The sequence below is a fragment of the Teleopsis dalmanni genome, chromosome 2, assembly GCF_002237135.1.
Source record: "Teleopsis dalmanni isolate 2A chromosome 2, ASM223713v2, whole genome shotgun sequence".
Taxonomy (NCBI): Eukaryota; Metazoa; Arthropoda; class Insecta; order Diptera; family Diopsidae; genus Teleopsis; species Teleopsis dalmanni.
The window spans coordinates 54608024-54627183 of record NC_051847.1 but is presented as its reverse complement, the minus strand read 5'-3'; the positions used below and the strand labels follow the sequence as shown (position 1 = coordinate 54627183).

The following is a 19160-nucleotide window of genomic DNA, read 5'->3' as shown; positions in this document are numbered from 1 at the left end:
TAGCTTTCTTTAAAAAATTTTCCATTTGATTTTAATTAAAAGCATTATTTGTTCAATGGTCGAACTTATATTATTGTTCATCAATAGTATCATTAAATAAATGAAAAATACGTTTAACATTTAATGCCTACATATCAACTATAATAAGTGATTAAATAAAAGTTAAACTATTAATGTTAAGTAATTTTAGAATGTTATCTGCATTATAAAAGTAAAAATAACTAATTTTTCTATTGTAGACTGGATTTGTTATAGAGAAAATGTTTGTACTAAATATACAAATTACTAAAAAAAAACAATATATTTACGGTTCATTGATAAGACCATGCTCTGTGTTATCAGTTAATTGTCCCACTGGACCAATATTAGTAATTGTCGTGAAATCAACAGCAGTGGGTGGCACTGGGAGATGGTACTGTAGTGATGCTCTTAATAAGTACAATTAAAACACAAATAAGAAATGTGAAGTAAACAAAACCGAGCTTATCAAATAGTACCCGAACACGGAGAGCACAAAACAGCACACCTATATCTCTACCGAATTCGAAGTCTTACGAATTGATTAGCGAATGCCACTACAATTTATAAATATATACATTGTATTATCAGTCACTGTTTGTCGACGATCGGGTTAGGACTCGTGTTGTGTTGGTAACAGAAAAATGTGGTCAATGTGGTCACTGTGGCATTCATAGTTTTGGACTGTTTTTCGAAAAGTCAATCTATAAGAACAATCGAACTCAATTACAAGTACTTAAACAAATTCACAATAACAACAATTTACAATCTAAAATCAAATTTACGATTTACTATTGGCTGTAATTGTGAGCAATTTGTTTGTTTGTTTTTTTTTTTTGTTCGTTGTTCTCGTAATGGTTTTATTTACTATATAATTTAATTTCGAATTTCATAAATGATTTTATAACAGTTTTACATTTCGAAGCTAGACGAATTCGTTTATGTTCGAACTTTTTTGAATCTAATAAAAAGCTTTTACAAGCTCGCAGACGGTTCAGTTAAGAAATGTTCTTGCTTGCATCTCTTCAAGAAATTCTATATGGAAATATTTATTTTGAAAAATAGCGGTTATAATTAAAATAATAGTTTAAATCGAATAAAACTGAAAATTTAAAATCGAATAAAAAATACAAATAAAATGTATCAAGTAAGTGTAATTATTAAAAGTGTTTTATATATTTTAAATTATTGAAATTAAATATTCAAATTCATTTTAAATAAAAAAATGTGAACATAAATATCTTCTGAAATTTTGTATATAAATTATTTAAATATAAATTATAGGAAACTTACATGAATTTGTATTTTTAATAGTGATGTATTTTGAATAGTTATTTTGTGTATAAATTATTTAAATATAAATTATAGGAAACTTGTAGGAATTTGTATTTTTTAATAGTGATTAAAATAATCTAAAACTTTTGAAAAATAATATTTTTCAAAATTACTCCATCAAATAAATGATAATGTATTTCATAGTAATTGATTTACTATGTAATATGAATTAAATACATAAAAAATAAATTAATTACTAAAATTGAAATATTTAATAAAAAATAAAAATTGGAAAGTATAACTAATTTTATAAACACATTTTTTTCAATTATATCTTCTGCAAAGCACAATTTTAAACTAATAATTCATTTACGCATAAGTCCTACTTATATAATTAAAATAATTAACTATGAAATAAAGTTTAATATACGCTTTTTTATGTATAATATATATATTAATTATATATATTGTTTAAGAGTTCGATATATTGCATATATATGTGAAGCAATTGTCCTCATAAAATAACGATTTAAAGAATATTTTCAATTCTACTAAAATGTATTGTCCTATTTTATATTTTTTAATATACAATATAATTGCGAAAAACTATATAAATCGTCTCATTTTAATTGTACTGATGAATTTCCAAATCCATCAAATGCGATAGGTAAAACTATATAGTAGCCAATTACATTATAAATTTGTTCATCTCCATTGCGGTTCTAGAATGTTCTAATTCTCTTCGAACGGCATTTCTTAGTGAAGTGTCTGCTAATCCATTTCACTTTCTTTCCTAGGCGTTCGTTAGGAAAACACAATGTTTTAAGTTTTTTCCGTTATAAAACAGTCTCGTTTTAGTACATAACATATTGTACATATAAATTACATTGTGCCATAAAAACTAAATCATTTCTTTTTTCACCGGTTTTAGATTAATTTGGATCCGTTAAGCTCAAAATATCCAATCCGCATCTTACCTAGAAATCTTGAATTTTTAGCAATAACAGGCTAAAGTTCAAAAATTGAGATTTTAGAGGATTAATAAAAAACATTTATTTTTAGAGAAACGAGTTTCATGTTTTCAATTGAATAGATAAACATTTTAACCTTACATCTACTTACCTAAATTTCCTACTCTTTTTCTCAGAGACAGTTTGCTTTTTAAATCAACCTTAAAAAAATTGTTTTAAAAATATTTGAAAAATTCTTCTTTTTAATAGAAAAGGAGCAAAGTTTGGAAAAACATGTCCAAGGCAAATTTTTTGTAGACACAAAATTCTTACCCTGTAAACCCCAATTTTTGAACTTTTACCCGTTCTTGCCAGAGACTTAGATCTCTAAGAAAAAAATAGGTTGCAGATTTGAGCGCCGTAGCACGTAATTACCGAAACACAAATAAAATATCAAATATATCAAAAAAATCTATATCTGGGGCACCTAACATTAATGGTACGAATTCATTTTTCTATCCAATAATTATGATAGATATATCATTATATACAAAATGTTCAACTAATTATTTCATTAGGCGAATCTTAAAAGTTGCTTTGAGATACTTCAAATCGATTAAGACCCGTACGTTAGACTAAACATCAGCTTATAATCCTTTAAAATTATTTCTTTTGGTAGGTAGCATGCTTTGCTTTTAAGTATTGAGTAAACACCTTACAATTAGTTTCAGGGTTTAAGTACCAAGTATTATCCTCCAGCAACTTAACATTTTTTAGATTGATTTTAGATCAAGGTTTTTATTGTGTCCTAAATGCCTGTTAATGCCGTTTTAATTCCAATTGTATTGTATTCCAATTGTATTTTATAAATTTTTAACAGTGGATTATTGAAGGATATAAATCTCAGAATGGTTACAGGCTCCTCGGGGAGATATGCAGATCTGAGGTCAATTATTGCTTAGTCTAATGAAGTGATAAACAATAATCCAGTCACAAAGAGGGGTTTTGTAGAAACCTCGCAGTTAATAGAGAGTAAAAGTGCTCAGGTGCACTGACTCAACTCAACTAGCCTCAACATAGTGAAGGATATAACACTAATATTTTTGAAGATTTTCTATTTGCATGAATGCTTCTTTAACATACTTGTAGTAAGTTTAGCGCTGACTGCATATTTGAGTAAAGTGAGAGGGTTTACTTCATAATTAACTTTTGTTTAATAATATTTTATTGAAACCTAATATCATCTATAAGTCAGTCCATTTCATAATAAGAAATTTTTCAATATCTTATTACATTATATTAGCAACAATTTTTTTTTTTTGTAATTTTATATATTTAAAAAAAAAAAATAAAATAATTTTAATTCTATTTATTTTTTTAAAAAAAAATTTTTTTTTTTTTGTAGTATTTTGGATTTGTTTCGCTCATCATCATAATTTTAACATACAACAGCAATATTATGATAACTGCCAGACCATCAGAATCTGCAGACTTAGAATTAGATGATGCCGAACTTCTATCCAATCCAAACGAATATTATGGAAATTTAACTCCTGAAATAGTGAAAAAAGTAAAAATGTGCGATGCTGATATGGAAACCATGGAACTTTGCATGCGCTGTGCAAAAATAACCAAATCACATATTGTATATCCTTTATGCTGTGCAAACGAAGACGAAGTCAGATATTGGTGCCGGGATTATGTGTACTATCCCAAGTAACTGCGCAACTTTCTTAAGAGTGCAATGTACAATCTATCATAAACAACCATTTATATCACATATATTCTATATAAATTATGCAAAGTATATTTAAAATGCTCTTACAAATGTTAATAGTTTTAGTGGACTTCTTTAGGATTTTGTTTTAGTTATTATGAGAAATTGGCTGTGAAAAAAGTATATATTTATGTCATTAATTATTATGACATTAACTCATAAGGACATAAATTATTATGTGTATATTTAATAAAATTACCAATTATATGAGCAATAATATATCCTATCTGCAATTAATGTAATAAATACAAAATAAAACAATTTCTTTTATTGAATATATATATATTTCTTTTCTTTATTAAATAACTTTTTATTATAAAAACTTTATACACTGTTTTTAATTTAACAAAACGTTATAATATATATATAATTTACTTAGAACTATTTTAAAACATAAATCAATATCTGTTAAAATAAATGTGCATCTATTTTGCAAGGATATGATTACAGTCTTTGATGTCATCAAATTACTATAATTTCAAGTTTTGACAAAGAAAGACTTATAAAATTAGGAAGAAATAAAAGTGACATAAAATGAATGCAATTAATAAAATGGCACATATACAAAGAATCGTTGGAATAAAATATTAAATATTAAACTTTTTTAAAATAACGTTGCAGCAATCAAATCATTATTTTCGATTGTGATTGGTTTTAAAATTTAAATAAAAAATGATTTGCGAATTTAGATAAATGCACATATAACTTAAAATTATTGGTTAAAACAAAGTTGCAAACAAATTAAAGAATTTTGAATTATAATCACTTTTGCTAATGAAATACAATAGCTTTTAATTGTACTGTAGTTCTCCAATTTATATAATATATTTTTTCCATTTACTTTGTTAGGTACATCCCGGTTATCGATTAATTATTTTCCTTCTTTTGGTTTTTTTTATTATTATTTTTTTGTTTTTTTTTATTTTATTTTTTTTTTTTTTTGTGGTACTGAATTTAGTATATACATTCAGTAATTTGTTCTATACAGTTTTATACTTACCCAAAAATCAAAAAGCTCGTAAGTCTTTTTATCTATTGGATTGGATTCGTATCACTTGAGATCGCATGAATATATACAATCATCACTTATCACAACAGAGTATCTCTAAGAAAAATATTTTTCTGGTTGTTTTTTTATGTTTGTTCGTTAAAATGATTAAATTTGCATTCCAGGTCCGCACAACTTCCCATTAATTCATAAGGACAGAAAATGATCTCTGGAACAATTCTGAAATTATAAATTTCTAAATAAGATTTGATTTTTTTGTTTTTTGTTTTTTTGTAATTATATATCTTTAAAATATTGTGAAAGAAAAAAAATTAAATCGGAGCCTACAACTAATTAAGTAATTTAGCACTGATGCTATTTAGTAAAACTTAAATAGTAAGAATTTTCTAATGTGCACTAAAATACTTGATTCACTGTAATTGAGTTTTATTAGTTTTTTCTAATCTATTACATATTTTAATTGAACTTCAATCATTTTAAAAATATATTATTCTTTTAACTAGATGTATTATAAAAAAAAACATACATTTTTGCGACCTTTTCTTAATTAATAAAATATAAATAAACAAAATATTTTTAATAAAGTAAGGGCACAATACATAATTAGGAAGTCCACTTTATCGTCTTTGAACTTGAATGCTGCACAAATATATTTTCTTGAATGTTATGGCATGATATTTTTTGAATTTTTAGAAAAGCCTTATATTAAGAAATAGATGCATGCATAAAGCACTCTTCAAAGATAACACATGTTAACACATGCATGGAATTCTTTTGTTAACTTGTAAAACTTTTACTTGTCTCTATATATCACTTGTAACTTATCAGGTACCGCCAGCTGAGAGCCTTTTTGCCAATGCTTTTTTTATCATTTTTGTTTTTTAAGGTATTGCTTTGTAAGTCTTATATAAAACAAATTAATGAATTTCAGGCACATTGACTTTCAGTTAAATGCAGCACTAAAAAAAAAAGAAAAAAAATTATCTTTTTATTCATGATATATATACGACATAAGATCATACACATTTGATATATATGGGCTTATACGAGAAACACCAAAGAGATACTTATAATCATATAACATACTTGTTAAAATATCATTATTATTAAAATAAAGTATTTGAAATATAACACTATCAATCTGAAATGGTTTCCTCGTGAGTCTTTCTACCTCCAACACCCATATCAATAAAACAGAAAGCTTATAATATACTTTTAATTAAACGAAACTCCCCAAAAAAAGAGTGTTTCTGTATATATCAAAACTTATATCAGCAATAAAGCATTATTAACTCATATAAACATTTTTTTTTTTTCAAGAAAAAAATTTGCTATGTATATTTATAATGTAGTGTTTCGAACAGTATTAAACTACAACAACAAAAATTCATTTTATATTATATTAATTAATTGAATTTTTGGCTGACCATACAGTTATTTCGAGTATTGCCAAATACCCATCATACCCATCATGGTCTTGGAAATAATTCTTGTATTTAAGTACCAGGAATCGGAATATTTATATATCAATACTCGTTGATACAACATTATTAATTTATATAAACAATTTTTTTTCTCAAAAAAATTGTATCTTTACAAACTATTGGTTACTTACTACAGTACAATCGAATGTGCACTTGTTTGTCCTGTGATATGCTATCAGCACTTTTCATGGCGGTCCTAACTCCTTTCATGTTTAACTAATATAAGATGCACAGCATTACATGAGTATGAACAACGGTTTTAGAATATTTTAATAATTCATTTTTGCTATGGAACTCAGTAAAAAGTTTTGATTTTCTTATATATTATTTCTTACATTTAATTTCATGCCATATCACAATATTTAGGTACCATATAATCAATTAATATTTAATATTTTTCATTGTTAAATGCTAATTCATAAAATCAAAACTTACACATGATAATATAACCTTCACATTTAATTCGCACAAACCTTTCAATTTTATCACTATTCATCAATGGTGATGCATATTGCTGGAAACAACCAGATCTAGCTTCATTATCATTATTAGATATTTCTTTTATCGTAATCTGAAATGTACTCAAAAGATGTATAATTATACCAGAAATTATATTAAAAAATAATCTTTCATAAAATACTATTAGATTTTTTGTTATAATATCGTTTAAATGTATATACATTTTATATATTAAAACCCACTTCATCAAATCCATTATCAGGTGCGTTCAAATCTTCTACTGTGTTTATAATTGACAGGTGAACGTCCTCTTCAGAAATTTGTGTTTGTGGCATCGGATCATTTTTACTATCGTTCAAAACGGATTCATTTGACTCTGTAGGAAGACTGTCATTAGATTTGTTTACAGCTATCACATTCTCATTACTGATTTCTACATTATAGTTCTCTGAGCTAGGGCATGCTATGAAATCATTTGTATTAATTGTATTTAACAAACTGTTAGCGTTTATTTTACTATTATTATTTTCTGGCTTGGCCAATTCAATATATAAATGCTCTATATTTTTGTTGACATCTGTCACATTATTGGTTTTCTTCTCAATATCAGCATTATAAGCATCCATCAAACTATTCGTATTTATCTCAATGTTATTATATTCTGGCTTGGCCAATTCAATATATAAATACTCTTTAGTTTTGTTGACATCTGTCACATTATTGGTATTTTTCTCAATATCAGTATTATTACTATACATCAAACTATTGGTATTTATCTCAATATTATTATTCGCTGGGTTTGCCAATTCCATACTGTTGAAGATATCTGTAGTGCACTCGATATTTTTCTCAATTTGATTATTATTACGTGATATAGAGGGTTCTTCGTGTTTAGTAGTTAAGCCCTCATTATTTTTGAATTTTTCTTTTTCTCTTTCAATAAATTTTTCTTTTTCATTGCTTTCATTAAGATAAAGTTTCATTAAAGTTATAGGTTCATTTAATTTTTCAACATTTTCAGTTGATAAATGCTTTGGTGGTTCATTTAATTTTTCATCATTTTTAGAAGATAAATGCTGATTAATATCATATGTTGTTAGATTGGTTTCGAATGCATCTATATTTTTGTGACTGATTGAATTTACCACTTTTATTTCTCTTGCCAAATCATTGAACTTAATTTTAATTTCTTTATTTAACTCATTATTAAGGCTGATAAATGTATAGAAGAGAAAAAAGATTAGGTGCATTACATGTTAATAAATGTGAAAAATTATTTTAGCATAAAATTAAAATATAACACAAACCTATAATTCTCTCCAACAATGCTTTTACCGAGGTTGGTTGCGACTCTAAATAATTTCAGGCGCCTCTTCCGCATATTTGTCAATACTTCATTAGATCGACTAACTTCTGGACAAATCTCTTCTAGTTTTTCCTTTTGTTTTTTTAAATTTAATTTCGCTTCTTCCAACTGGGCGACAAGCTCTTTAACTCGCTTTTCATATTTTACTTCTGCTATTTTATAAGCCTTTACATTACTAACTAATTTCAACGAGCTATCCAATTTATTTAAAATGATGGCACTATGTATAAAAGAGGTAAGTAATATTACATTGCAATTTTTATAATAGATAAATAGATATAGATTTTATAATAGATAAGCACATAAATGAAGAAAATTACGAGCGATTCCTTAATTTAAGTAACAAAACAAGTCATTTAAGTGTGTGGACAAAGTCAATTTTCAATATTACCTGAGCTAAACCTTGTTGCACACTATTTATGGTAGTTCGAGTTATGGAAAATTCTAGTTAAAGAAGTTCGTGTTATGAAAACTTGACTGTATAATCTAAAATATTATATGTTTATATGAAATTGTAAACTTTTCAATCTAATATATCCATGCCACACTTGATTAATTTTTGAGGATTAATTTTTGATGCTTGCTACACTTGATGAATTTTGCATCTATTATTGAAAATTAGTGTATATGAAGAAATCCGCTTGATTGAGTGTGTGTGTGTGTGTAGTGTGTGTTGAAAAGCAAAAGAAATATTTTGGTAAGTAATTAAATATTTATTTTGGTATTCACAAATTACATATATATTTCTTACTTTCGCTGCTCACTGTCTTGCTCTGGAGTTTAGAATAAAATGCCTGTGCAAATGTGAAATATAAAATTTAAAAAAATTATAGAAGAAAAATATTGTCCATATATTGGTTTCTTCATCTTTTCAACAGCATTTAAGTATGAATCAAATTTCAATACACTAAATGCAGTAAACTGTGCGAAAACTGTTATAAAAACCAATTTCAATATTTAATTTAACTCAAGTGAGACATGGTTTAAATTATTACGTGTGAACAGTAACACGCATCAGTCGGTGTAAGTGATTCTCTTACAATTACCAGGAGGAGGAGCTAAACTAACCAATATTTCCATTATAGCTTTTTACATTATTTTTGGTAAAGGATTTTCTATTAGTTTTTAAAATGACTATTCATTAATACGGCAAAATTTTATATAAATGTTAACATATGGATTAAATCGTTATTCAGATGACACTTTTCTTAATTAATCAATAATCTACCACTTGAGAGAAACATTTGAGTAACAATTCAGCTGACCCATTCTATTCTATGGAAAACAATATATTTGATTATTCGTGCCAAAGTCAAAATAAGTAGAAATGAAAGAATGAATTAAACTGTGATTACTGGACACAAACATAGGGACAATCCTTTATCAGCTGATATAAATCATTTCATATAGATAAATAATATAGATCATTTCTTTGTATTGTTGTTGTTGTAACCTACATGAATCTGTAAAGCAGATAACATGAAAGAAATTACAAAACGAATACATAGGTTACGATGTGAATGGGTATCGGTTGTGTGATAAGAGAGGGTCTTATTTTGGGAGAGAAAATAAATTGGATGATGGGTGGGATTATAATTGAAGTCAACCAGCATCAAGACAGAGAAACCTACCCTCAACTTTCTCCACAAAATAATTGGTTATCGTATTGAAATTCTTTTTGTATTATTGTTATTAGATTGTTTTGCTTTTTAGTACTTTGTCATAACTAATAGATTTTGCGTTCTACCGTTACATTAATTGAATTCCTTATGTCTACGACAACTATCTCATCTAAAAAAAAAACAAATGATTTCTTAAGAACAAAATGATACTGCAGAGCAGGACGCTTTTAACGAAATCCGTAAAAAAAAATTGAAAATCTATTTCTCCAGCCTAATTTAAATCAATTAAAAAACAACAAAAAACATGGATGACATCAACCACTCAATCCAAATGAGCAGTTAACGGACATTAACTTGTGAATATTAACTTGTGCCGAATGAATTGCATACACAGCTCTATTCCAAAAATGAGTAAACTTACCTAGATTTATTATAAGAATTTTCTTGCAGACGTAACGTGACTCTTCTTTTGGATTCCTGACTTAAAATCATAGCTGTATTTGCTTTCGTTGTACTTGGTGTTGGTGTTGTTGCTGTATGATTAGATGCGATATTTTCTACTCTATTCGTACTATCAATGCTTTTATTTTTACACACTGCAGTAGTATCTTTTATAGGACTAGAATTATGTTTTCCATCTTTTTCAGTGTACATCATATTTTGTTTTGTAGAAAATGTCTTGTTTTGCTTAGAAATATCAATTGTTTTGCTATTTGGATTAGTAATATTAGGCGTTGCAATTGTTTTGTTTTTTGGAAGAGTAATTTTGGGTTTTGTTTTATTATCAATATTTTTTGACTGTATTTTTTGTCCGTTACTCTCATTACTTTCTTTTAATTTATTTTCTCTTTGTTTCTCTAATAGTTTCATACGTTCTACAAGCCTGCTGTATTCATGTTGAGCAGCAATCGGTAAATGTCGTACAGCCTAAGAATAAAAATTAATATTATTTACTTATTATTTACGTGAATTATACTCACTAATGGTTTTACCTTATCATTATTAACTATCCTTCGGTGATTCATTGTGGCCGCGTGGTTATCTTTCATATTTGTTTTTGATTTGTCGCGTATATTTTTCAAAAAGTTTTCCAGTTTTTGTTCAAATATATCATTACGAACTTTTATTGTACTAGTATTGATCATTGGTTTTTCTGTTAAAATTGTAGGAGAGCTAACGCGAATTGGTGTATTACTACGACTATCCATAGGTAAGCTCAACGGACTTGCATTATCGATGTAATTTGTATTTATATCAAAGCTTGAAAGTTGTTTCATATTAGTTAGGTTATCCTCTTCCTCATCCTCAATATCGCTCTCCGATGTTTGCAGATTTATAATAATTTTTTGTACAACAGGTTTAGGAATCTCGGACGGTGTAACTAAACGTGAAGTTTTCGAAGTAGTTGATGTTGTACTACCGAATGGACTAGTATTTACGCTTCTATCGATTGCATTTGACATTTTTGTTAATTTAAATTTTGTATTTGGATTATTTTCAACGGTTTTTCTTTTTAAGTTCATATTTGTGTTAATGATTTTATTTGGTTTAATAATTTTTCTTACCGTCGATATAAATGTGCTAGCTGAATTTGATTTTTGTATGTTATTTATTATCGAAGTACTTGGCTGTTTCGCCGTTATAGGAAACGTGGGATTTGCAGTGCTTTTCAGTTGATTATCAAATGAACTTAAAAGATTTTTATTGATTGATATTTGTTTTATACCATTTATTTTAGGAGTCAAGATTAAATTAGGAGCAACTGATTTGTTTATGAATTTTAAACTGTCTTCATTTTTTTTGGCATTATATATTTCTTTATTTCCAGCAATAACACTAGTGGCATTATTTTTTATTTCTATATTTTTAGTTTTTTCAATTCTTACATTTATTTTATCATCACTTTTACTTTTAGATTGTTCTCTACTAAATGAGCTACTACTTTTAATATCACTAACATTAGTTTTATTTTTCAAATTCAGTTCAGTTGTTAAATTTTTCTCCTCTGTAGCTAATTTTCCTATTTCTTCACCAATATTAACACAGCTAACTGTAATTGTGTCTAATTTTCCTGCTACTTTTGCAATACTTACGTCGCTAACTGTTACACTTGTAGACACTTCCGTTGCTTTTTCCTGTCTTACTAGTTCTGCAATTCTTTCTTCCAATAAGTGATCTAAAGCACTATTTTTATTTGGTGATCTTTCTTTAAACTTCTTTAAGCATAAGTCTTTTTCCATTTCATTTTCTTCTTTTACTAAACTTATATTATCTTTATCTGATTTATCTGACTTATCTATGATTTCCGATTTTACGCCTCCTTCATCATTTCCTTCCGTTATCATTTTTAAACGTCGAACAGCCTCTTTCAGTATTGATTGTGTTTGTGTTTGTGCTTGAGGACTTTCATCATTTTTAAAAATATTGTTAAAATTTTTTATTTTTAATTCTGGATTAACAGTACTTTCTGTTTTACAAATATCATTCTCTTTTTTTATTATTCTTCCAGACTGTATCTTTGATAATAAAAGAGCGCGTAATGCTTCCTCCTCCTCTCCTTCACTGTTTTCTTTATTCTGTTGATTCTCATAAATACAAGATGTATCTTCAGATTTTATTTCTGTTATATCTTTGGTTATTATATTTTCCTCTACAGTATCATTACAAAGATCAATAATTTCTGTTTCATCACTAATCTCATCATTTTGTCTTTCTAAAGGTATTAATATAGGTGGCGGTGGGGGTGGTGGCAATTCATTGTAACTACAAAAAAGCGGAGGTGGAGGTATGACTTCCATACAATCATTTAAAACTGGTGGTAAAGGCGGTGGTGGTATATTTAATTGATATTGCATATCAGGCACGTATAGTCTATATTGCAATGATGATGCATAGTCCATTCCATTATATGATATTGATGGACCTAAATCTGTTATTTTGCAATCACTGCTAGACGCTACGGGATCAATGGCAAACATTTTATTTGAAACACTGTATACAACATTTTCACTCTCACTTTCAGTATTAACAATATCCATATCTACAGGTTTGGTATCTATCGCATTGCTTTGTGCAACAAACTCTACACTTCGGTCGCTTAAATCTTCGTCAATTGGAATAGGAGAAAACCTTGGAGAAGTTGTTGGACTTATTTCCATCTCAGTAATACTCTCATCTAAATCAACTTCAAAAACTAGATTAGAATTATTATCTGCCTCAACTGAAGCTAGCATTTCATCAAAATCGGTTGGGGAATAGGCTAATTCTGCATTTCGTCTCTTACGTTTCAAATGCCTTTGTATCATAGCTGATTTTAAAGCAATTAATCGTAATTCCTCTTCCTCTTGTGAATCAGATTTATCATTTATATTATTGCATAATTTTACCTCTTCCGAAGCATTTGGAATTTCTATTTTTTCTTCTGGAGGCAAGTTTTCAGGCAAGTTTTCTACTAATTCTTTGCTTTTGGAAATTTCTTTACTATCCTTTAAGTTATTTTGTAAGTAATTTTGGTACTCATTCGTGAAGCCATTTATATGCTTTATATGATTTTTTAATGGTTTCTTTTTCTTATAATGATCATGGTTTTTTGAATAACTTGATTCCTGAGACTTAACTTCCTTTCTACATTTGCTGTTATCAGTTTGCACTAAGCAATCATCCGTACTATCTTCATGAGCATCAATGTGTGAAGAACATTTTTTGTAATCAAAATTATGTCGACGCTTTTTGTTTGGTACATACCGTTTAGAATTTATATCCTTTCGAAACTGTTGATGGTTATTGCTTTTGTAATATGTAGACCTAATATTTATTGAATTTTTTGTTGGAAATTTTCTGCGTTTTCGATCCTCTTTTCTATTTAATGAAAAACTTCCCATTTCGGATTCTGAAGACGATGATCTTATCAAGTTTGTTGACCGATTGAGTTGCGATCGCGGAAAATGGTGATAATATTCATTTGACGGTGTTCTAAATTTTGCTATAATCTCACTTATACTTCCGCAATCTTAAAACAAAAAATTAAAAATACCAATACAATTTTTTGTCTCATATTAATAAAAATTTAGATTAAAAATGTTGTTACTGATATAATGCTTGATATAAATCTATTGTCTAAATATTTTTTATCTTACGCAAAAAAATCAACATAAGATTGGAATATAATTACCAAAACCATTAGCGAAGCTTCTGGATATTAAGTCAATTTTTTCTATTTCATCATTTTTAGATTCCAGTTCTGCTATACGTTTTCTCACTGTTAACGCCTCGTCCGAGGATATAATATATTCGAAATCGTCAACAATCTCACCTTCTTCCCGTTCATCTACATCACCAATTTGTGAACTAAATATATTTTCCGTGGTATTTTCCATTAAATCATTTCCCATTTTATTAATAATTTCTTAAACATTAGGAAGATACGAAAGATACACTTATCAAAATTTTAATCAAAAATTTTTTCTAATACATTTTTTACGCCATTAAAAACTAAGTATGAGATCAAAAGCGAAGTATGCATTGAATGTCATTGTTGCATTCAAATGGATTGATTTCTACTACATATTATAAACATGGAAACACATTGCATACGAGATTATTTAGATATTCTATGTTTGTTAAACGTGTATGAACTGTGTAATATATATTTTAACACTACGTTTACATTGTGAGATTAAAACCAGATTAAAGCAATAATCGAGATTAAAGTATTAAAGATTTTTTTTGTTTCCTTAGAAATGGTGATTATTTTTCTGTGCAACTTTGCAAATGACTTAACAACGTAGATTTTTCTATTCAAACAAATATTGAACATGCCGGAGTAATAAATTTGTTTTATACATAATTATAACTATAACTATATTTATAACTATATTTGTTATAAAATAGTTTATTAAATTTATATTATAAATTCTTTGCACAAAACTATCCTTTATAGTTATAAATACAATTTGTAAAACGCAAAAATTTAAATAAAACATTAGTCAAAAATGTTACTGATTTTTTCACTACTATTGCTTACCTAATTAATAACAAGTTCACACTGCCTCATTTAGGTGGTTTTGTTCATTATAGCCACTAATGAGGATGATTTACCATACAAACCATACAAATAAGCTCATTATCAATAATCAGGTCATTTAAGGCGAATAATCAATAAAAATAAATTTTCCACAAGAAAAATCACTTAAATTTGAAATATATGTCATATGTTTTACATGTAAAATGTAAAAAACAACAGTTGAGCTGTAAACAAAGGTAATGAGAAAGTAAGTGTTTAATAAAATCTTAGTTTTTATTAATTGAATATGTAATTAATATGTGGCTAGTTTGCCACATAATATTAATTCTTTATTATAAGTAAATTAAGATATTTAATTACAATTCGTCAATTACTATAAATTTTGTTTTGTTAACGCACTTTATTGTCGTGTTGCTTCTTAAAAACAATGCTGCTCTTTTTTTCCACACTTAAGTTGGTTGTTGTGTCAAATTGAATAGTTTTTCGTACTAAATGGCGCTAAAGCATTTGCGACGAATTCAACATAGATGTATAAAATGTATATATGTATATGATTTGATATATCAATTATATATTCATTTTTTTTTGTGTGATATATTGTTAAGTAAATAATGTGTATAAAAGTTCTGTCAGCTGCATAAATGAGCTCATTATAATGTGAACGTTCATTCAATATAAATGTCGAAGTGCTTAAATGAAACAGAGTGAATGTACTATAAAAATTTGTTCATGATAAAATGAATCGCATTTTGTGATATGACGGAAATCTCATGGTAGTCTCAAAAAATTGTTTACAAATAATTATATATAAGAAATAAATCCAATACCACTATAGACAGGTATTTGGCAAAACTCGAAACGTCTATATGACAGCCAAAAAATCAAAAAATTAATAAAATAAAAATTTTATTGATATAATTCAATACTGCTCGAAATAACTCTCTGTTGAAAACAATAGTTTATATCAAGAATTAAGTTTCTTTCCTTAAAACTGACGTTAAAAATCAATTGAAAACAACAATATTTCTTAATGCGAAATATAAATATGCAAAAAGCATATTTATTTATAAATATATAAAAATATATAAAAATAAAAATATATATGTAAATGAAATCTAAAATTAGTATATATATATTAATATGAATTAAAAACCTGCGGCGTCTAAAAAGTGAAACCTAGATGTCACTGTAGTAGTTTGAACGAAAAAGTTTCGTTAAATAGGGTTCAATGGAAAAAACGAAACTTCCGTCCTTTTTCACGTAAAACGTCAAGCAACATGCAGCAAAAGGTAACTTTGTGAAAAATATATTTTAATTGTACGGTCGATATGTAACTTAGGTGTGATAGTAAAAAATACAAAATTTATTATTTTCAGCGCAGGGAACCTATTCATGCTGTGCAAGTTTTCGGACGCAAGGTTTGTGCGAAAAATCGTGTTATATGTATACACACGTGCATACATTTTTGCCTAGTACATAAACATATTTTTAATACAATTCAATTTATAGAAAACTGCCACCGCCGTTGCTTATTGCAAACGTGGTCGGGGACTTTTACGCGTAAATGGACGTCCATTGGAGCAAATTGAACCCAAAGTATTGCAATACAAATTGCAAGAACCATTGTTGTTGCTCGGCAGGGTATGTACATAACCTAACTTTTATGTGTTTATACTAAGTTTTTAAATATCAAATGATGCATTTACTTATCCCGAAACTGATAAATTATGAAAGTGACAGAAGTAACTAACTGATTATGTATTTAATAACTTTATTCTAACAATGTCTATATAAATATTGCTAACGAATGAAATCAATTCTTTTTTAGGAAAAATTTGCCGGTGTAGACATCCGCGTACGTGTTAGTGGTGGTGGTCATGTAGCACAAATCTACGCTATCCGTCAAGCTATTTCAAAGGCTTTGATTGCATTTTATCAAAAATGTAAGTTATAGTTTTATCCTTGATTGTTATGATACAGTACATGCCTACTAATACCAGATTTTCATTGAAAATGTATTCCATTATTTGCTTTGAAAGATAAATGTTAGGCAGAATAAACTTTGGGCACATACCAACCATATTTTGTTAAAATTGCACAATATGGGTGATGCTTAAATAACATTTTTTTTTTGTAATATAATTTATAGTATTTATAATTTATGTTCAATCATTTTTAATACTTTTGTATTACATAAAAATATTTTCCTATAATTTCAGTTGTTGATGAAGCCTCCAAAAAAGAAATTAAGGATATTTTAATTCAATATGACAGAACTCTCTTGGTAGGAGATCCACGTCGTTGTGAACCCAAGAAGTTCGGCGGTCCAGGTGCCCGTGCACGCTACCAGAAATCATATCGTTAATATTTTAACGTTGTTTGGGTTTCTTCGCTGCGATTCCATGGGATGTTTAGTTTTTTGTATAATGATTGCGCTTCAATATTAAAAGCATAACAATAAAAATCTTAAAAATAAAAACAAAAGTGTATTAAAATTAAATGTATTTTAATAGAGATACTAGTACGATCCTTTGGAAAGTGAGAACTTATGAATATATATTTTTTCACACAATTCTGTAATTGGGAAAAAATCAAAATCGCGTTAACTTATATACATATAAATTATCTCAACGTTGTCCACTTCGCATTGTGAGATAGTTACTTAGATGCGTTAGTGTCTGTAACTGCAAGGAAAATTTAGTAAACAAAAAATGTACAACTGAATATGAATGGTTCTAATAATAGTCTGAGTATGATATTAAAAAAAATATATAATTATTAATTCAAAGAAGGGTAATATATTATCATATACAAATATCACATAAATCGTATGAATAAATAAAAGCAACTAATGTTAATACAGTAAATTAACTTATCAGTGCACAAAAATATGTAATAGCACAAATTGGTTTTTAAGTCAATCAAGTCTTCGTCCGAGTGCTGCCAACGTGCGCAAGAAAGACGAACCTTAAATAAGTGCGAGTAACCTTAAATAAGTGCGAAACTATCATTCAATAACAACAGCTAAGAATTAAATACGCAACTCTACTTTTAATTTACCCAGAGGTTTGCTTTATTCCAATTCAGGGATCGGCAGTTGAAGTTTTCCGTTCTTATAGCTGAGGTTGCTTTTTTTACACGACACCATGATTCGTGTTTTGACACTATTTTGTTATTAAAAAGTTCTTAAACAGATTTGAATGTTTCTTAAATATTTATGACCTCTAACACATTTTTAGGACTTGTATTATGTTGTTAGAATAATTATATTATATTAAACGTATACGTATATTTGGCCGGCCTCTTTTATAGTTGTAACCTACACAAAGATCAGGTATAAAAATCTTGCCACTTCGATAGCAAGGAGTAGTGACGAGATAATAGCACAGATTGAACCTATAAGTCCCGAAAATATAGTGGAAACAATGACAGCAAACCCAGAGAGTTGGCGAACGATAGAGTCATATGTGATTCAAATCCTTAAACGTTGGCATTTCTAAAGACCCTCCTCGAAGTAACGCGAAAGCGGTTTCGAGGGGGAATAAGTCTTACCGAAGAAGGGAGACTTTTAGTCCATATATTACATATTAATATTAGGGAGTTGGACACACCACTCCGACTACGGTCGATCACGGTGCATAAAGCATTCCACCTCCTCACCACAAAAAAAAAAGTAGGCGTAGATGCATTTTAACTAGGCTTAAATTATTCAGTGCCAGAGGGGACGTAATTATATTGGTGACGTATTATAAAGTATTACTTAAGGTGAGTATAAGTTTGGTTTAAACATATATTTAAGCTTTTTGTCCCGAAAGAACTTAAAAATGTAGCGAATACAAAAAATGTTTCAATAAATTTTGAAATATATACAAGAATTGTACTTCCCGCCTTAAAAAAAACATCACAATGGGAGAGGCAATTCGTAATCTATGCTTCAAGTCTTTAAAACAAAATTGTCTTTCGAAATTACTGCATAAAAAAGATTTAAGAGCTCTGTAATTTATCACTATTACGTTCGATTTTTTATGCTCCTAATTATATCATTGAATTTATTAAGAAGTTAGTTAAGACGTAGCAGCGTTTTGTTATTGATGTTGCGCTCTTGATATCTTTGTGTACCGGCCTGTTATGGATTTTTGTCTGAATATATTTATTAACCAATATGTTTATATTTATA

General features: G+C 27.7%; 3 protein-coding genes across 8 annotated transcripts; 2 read left to right on the top strand and 1 right to left on the bottom strand.

The window, feature by feature from the left end:
* Positions 1-1125: 1125 nt before the first annotated feature.
* On the top strand, positions 1126-4299 carry LOC119679239. The gene is made up of 2 exons (XM_038091472.1): positions 1126-1165; positions 3649-4299. Exons 1-2 carry the CDS (start codon positions 1157-1159, stop codon positions 3961-3963), a joined length of 324 nt encoding a protein of 107 aa, XP_037947400.1. The 5' UTR covers positions 1126-1156; the 3' UTR covers positions 3964-4299.
* A 440-nt stretch (positions 4300-4739) lies between these two features.
* On the bottom strand, positions 4740-14475 carry LOC119679217 (protein PF14_0175-like). Of its 6 annotated transcripts, none has more exons than XM_038091433.1 (8): positions 14132-14475; positions 10941-13969; positions 10382-10887; positions 8280-8558; positions 7400-8184; positions 7215-7348; positions 6987-7084; positions 4740-5248 (listed from the first exon to the last, which is right to left on the bottom strand). In XM_038091433.1, exons 1-8 carry the CDS (start codon positions 14349-14351, stop codon positions 5155-5157), a joined length of 5145 nt encoding a protein of 1714 aa, XP_037947361.1. In that variant the 5' UTR covers positions 14352-14475; the 3' UTR covers positions 4740-5154. The 6 variants fall into 6 exon arrangements, 4 of the variants coding, with proteins under 4 accessions (XP_037947361.1, XP_037947359.1, XP_037947360.1 ...); XR_005252397.1 differs by adding an exon at positions 6645-6729 and having other exon boundaries at positions 5159-5248; positions 7215-8184; XR_005252396.1 differs by lacking the exon at positions 4740-5248 and adding exons at positions 5568-5988; positions 6645-6729 and having other exon boundaries at positions 7215-8184.
* Positions 14476-16184: 1709 nt separating this feature from the next.
* Positions 16185-17462, top strand: LOC119679238 (40S ribosomal protein S16). The gene is made up of 5 exons (XM_038091471.1): positions 16185-16272; positions 16360-16401; positions 16493-16624; positions 16812-16926; positions 17203-17462. Exons 1-5 carry the CDS (start codon positions 16261-16263, stop codon positions 17346-17348), a joined length of 447 nt encoding a protein of 148 aa, XP_037947399.1. The 5' UTR covers positions 16185-16260; the 3' UTR covers positions 17349-17462.
* The last annotated feature ends 1698 nt before the right edge of the window (positions 17463-19160 follow it).